We start from the raw sequence: 4,256 nt of genomic DNA, 5'->3' as shown, positions 1-4,256 counted from the left end.
TGTTTTTATATATATATATAAAAAAGTTAAACAAACGCTCTCGAAAAGAAATTGACTAGCAGAAATCGTGTTCTCGTCAGGTAACCATGAGCGATTATTGAACTGGATCATTGACAAATCGTAAATATGTTATTACCAGTGTTGGGGAAAGTTACTTTTAAAAGTAATGCAATGCATATTCATATTTATTTTAGAACTACAGTAACATCTGATTTCTCTCAACATGGGGACAGGAGAGCTGTCAATCAATAAATTGAAAAAAAAAAGTAACTTGCGTTACTTATTTGAAAAAGTAACTCAGATATTCTCTTGTAAATTAAAAAGTAATGCGTTACTTTACTAGGTACTTGAAAAAAAGTAATCTGATTACGTAACTTGCGTTACTTGTAATATATTACCCCAACACTGGTTATTACTATCATTATTATAAATGTACATTTCACATAGCCTATATAATGTTTAAAATTAGGGTGCCCGAAGGAGTTGACCTCATTTTCCTGATTTCTTGCAAGTGCCTTAAAATTAAAGGTTCCTCTCAAAAATAACCGTATAATTCGCACACCGTGTACACGAGGGGGGCATGTGAAGGCCTAACGTTACATGCTTTTGCACGCATGCGGGTTGAATAACCAGCACCCCTCGATCTGACGCAAGTCTTGTAGCGAGGATAACGCTGGGTACATTGAGCCATTCAGAGTCAAATTCGGGCTCTGGGGTCGCTCAACCCCTCTTTCAGCACCCAAAAGTGAATTTAGTCGGCGTTAATCGTGAGTACTGCATTTAAAAGGACCACAAGAGTCCCAAAAGAAAGTGCGATGGCTTCGACGCCCTCCGCTTCAGCCCTGTCAGCAGTTCTCCGGTGTCAGGGGAATATCCTCGCCCGAAAACAGGCGAACAAGAAGCGGCCTCCAGCTTCGGTGTACGGGCTCGGGATGACATGTGGAGATTCGGTCAGATCTTCTTTTCGCTCTCTTTGGGGATTCATATTCCACAGGGAGCGAGTGGAGATTCCCGGAGTTTTGTCCGCTACTGCGCGATTTGAAACGGGCTGTTCAGGAAAATCTTCGAGAAGAAATGGTGAATCCAAAGATCTTCTGCTCAAAAGCTCCCTAAAGACTGACAACAAAATGTTAACTATGAAAGTATCAAGTGAACCAAATCAGTGGCCAAAGACGAAACTGACGTCGGACAATACTTTTGCTTTTAAATCCCAACGTTATCCAAAAGCTGTTTTATCCAAAAACAGCCTGGTTCTTCGACTGGATGGCACGTATTTACGAAAACTAAACTCAGAGTATCCATGGACTTGTATTTGTGTAGTTTGCGCTCGGAGTAAGAGCACGCTGAACCACAGTAATGTGAATCCATTGTTTTCTCTTGGCTTATTGTGGATTTTAAAGAATAAACTGATATATATAACAACCGCAGTGTCAGACAGTGTGCGGGAACTTGGAATAGGCTGGAACCAGCTTCATCCGGATGTAAGTTGTCGCCAGTGTGGTTTTAAAAGGTCACAAGAAGTCAAACCTTTTTTTGCCTATAGTTTTATACAGGCTAGATGATTCTTAAGTATTTTTTCCACTTTAAGCATTGACAGACTCCAATTATTTCAATTAAATGCAGTTATTCCTTTTATACAGCCACACTAATACACAAATACTCACAGGAAAGAATTTGCATTCAGTTGATTTCTACATTTGAAATAAATCTCCAGGTAATAATTGACGTCATGCAATTCAAAACTATTAATAAAGGAGGATTTTCCAGTATAAAAGTACATAGAGTATATGTTTTAAGAGTCAGAAACGGGAACAACAGGAACTGCTACTGTAGTACATGTTGTGTAATTATGTTGGCTATAATACTATATTTTCTTTTTTGTAGTTTGATAAGTGTGTCAAATGTACTTCTGAACATCATGAGGATCAAGACACTGGAAGGAGTTGAACCTGGGAAATGATTTTTCTTCTAAAGACAATATGGATGGCATGCACTTCACACAAATGCACTTTCATAGATGCGAAATGTCAGTAATTGTACTCTTATGTTCTTTCATGCGCTGTCTTCTTCACTTCAGCTTTATGGAATGTATTGTATTGTATTGTTTTATACACTGTCTGCTTGATTTTGCACTGTTATTGCCACCCAAATGTTCCCTTTGTGGAGGAAGAAACTATTATTGCTATTATACTATATTACCAAACTGCTGACCATAATCAGCTTTTCTAATAATAACTTTTTTAAATGTTTATGAACAAGAATGAAAAGGAAACTGATGCTGCAATGCTTGTTTGATTTTGTGTAAATAGGCCACATAATAATAATAATAAAAAAATGGAATCAAGAATGTGTTTTTTTTTTTTGAGTCAGGAATTAATTCTACAATCCTAAAAATAACAAAAAAAGTATCTTGAGATTTGAATCTGGATCAACAAATATAAGTAGAGCCCAATCTGGCTCTATTTTCTATCTATCTATCTATCTATCTATCTATCTATCTATCTATCTATCTGTCTGTCTGTGTCTGTCTGTGTCTGTCTCTCTGTCTGTCAGTCTGTCTGTCTCTCTGTCAGTCTGTCTGTCTCTCTTGTCTGTCAGTCTGTCTGTCTGTCTGTCTGTCTGTCTCTCTTGTCTCTCTGTCAGTCTGTCTGTCTGTCTGTCTGTCTGTCAGTCTGTCTGTCTGTCTGTCTCTCTGTCAGTCTGTCTGTCTGTCTCTCTTGTCTCTCTGTCAGTCTGTCTGTCTGTCTCTCTTGTCTGTCTGTCTGTCTGTCTGTCTGTCTCTCTGTCTGTCTGTCTGTCTGTCAGTCTGTCTGTCTGTCTGTCTGTCTCTCTGTCTGTCTGTCTGTCTGTCTGTCTGTATTGGATTTCTATTTGCATGTCAGGAATTAATCCTATAATCCTCAAAAATCTTGAATCCTAATATTTTAATGCATCTTAACAGGGGAGTTGAATTTCCAGGCTTAGAAAACTCTAAATTACAGTTGATATCCAGACATACAATGACTGTGGGATCATTTTATGATTTAATGAAATTCATAAGTTCCTATTTATATCTGGCACATGGCTTTTCTAATTGAGGAGGACACCTGTTTTCCACCTCTGTAACAGGATCCTCACCAGAGACCCTACTAATAAATTTCGCGGGATCAGCATAATCACCACGAGGCCTTATAGTCCCGTATATCCAGAGGTCGAAACCCTACCTCTAACCTTTCACCTGCCATGAACACAAATGAAATGCGTTGTATGTACACGTTATTAAGGTAAGCGCAGCTCCTTTTAAGTGACGGGAGGGGGCGGAACTTCCTAACAAATGACGCCACCCGGAAGTCAAGCACTCTTGCATTCTAGAGCGAAGCTTGAAGGGTATACTATACGCGAAGGCAGAAAGTTTACTGTGCTTTAAATTAATGATTGTTTAAAGTCTGTTCCACATTAGATTCATATAAATTACTTAGATTAGTTGAAATGGGACATAATCATTAATGTGACGGAAGAATTAATATATTGGCAGACTAAAGAAGAAGGGAAACATGTCAGAGTATGAGAGCGCGTTGACTCATGTAAGTCAGATATGTTGGCATTTTTTACGCATTCTGGTGTTGTTTAAACTCTTATATGTGATGAACCGTCCGGTTTAGTCTCTTACTATGAAGGTAGAATGACGTCAAAAAGATTTGCATACGCAGGGTAATATTTGTGGAAGTGTACATAAGACTGTAAGCGTAAATTAAATTTGCATGCGCAACAGAAGCTTTGTAAAGATGTAAATCGTGTTTCAAGCGCAAGAAAAAAATATTTGCAGCATTTTACTGTTACTCGTAAGTGTAATTCATGTATTGTGAAACTGCAGCTTCATGCTAACGCAAAATAAATATGATCTGCATGCTTCTGACTTCCATTTTTCCGCGCTTACACTTTTGGCACGTTTTTTTCGCCAAAAGACGGTCAAAAGCACTGCAAGCCTGTGAACAGTGATTTGCAAGCGAAAACAACAGTTTAAAGAACTGCAAAACGGATTGACTGCATAGAACCAATCTGTATGTGTACAAAACTAACTGTTGCAAATGTCTAAATGACTTGTTGTGCATGTGGGGCAAAAAGTTCCCGAAATAAACCGATATGTACAGCTCCGTCTTTCTTTTCTCTGCGCTTACAATTTTGGCACAAAAGTGTGAGGGGAGGGCGGGGCCACCTTCTTCTTGTAGCCAATCAAATGAGCCTCTCGCTGACTCTCCAGTTACTCTTATCTGATT

The 4,256-nt window shown here is 38.7% G+C and overlaps 1 protein-coding gene and 1 pseudogene across 1 annotated transcript; both read left to right on the top strand.

Moving 5' to 3' along the window:
• Positions 1–477: 477 nt before the first annotated feature.
• LOC107683376 (uncharacterized) lies at positions 478–2,347 on the top strand. The gene is made up of 2 exons (XM_016479425.1): positions 478–1,481; positions 1,885–2,347. The coding sequence occupies exons 1-2, from the start codon at positions 816–818 to the stop codon at positions 1,945–1,947; spliced, it is 729 nt and encodes a 242-aa protein (XP_016334911.1). The 5' UTR covers positions 478–815; the 3' UTR covers positions 1,948–2,347.
• Positions 2,348–3,337: 990 nt separating this feature from the next.
• The window catches only part of LOC107683347 (alpha-1,3-mannosyl-glycoprotein 2-beta-N-acetylglucosaminyltransferase-like), a 6,767-nt pseudogene continuing 5,848 nt past the window's right edge, over positions 3,338–4,256 (top strand).

Source organism: Sinocyclocheilus anshuiensis, unplaced genomic scaffold (assembly GCF_001515605.1).
Source record: "Sinocyclocheilus anshuiensis isolate Anshui unplaced genomic scaffold, SAMN03320099.WGS_v1.1 scaffold1170, whole genome shotgun sequence".
Classification (NCBI taxonomy): Eukaryota; Metazoa; Chordata; class Actinopteri; order Cypriniformes; family Cyprinidae; genus Sinocyclocheilus; species Sinocyclocheilus anshuiensis.
The sequence above is the reverse complement of the archived record's forward strand: the minus strand, read 5'-3'. Positions and strand labels throughout refer to the sequence as shown.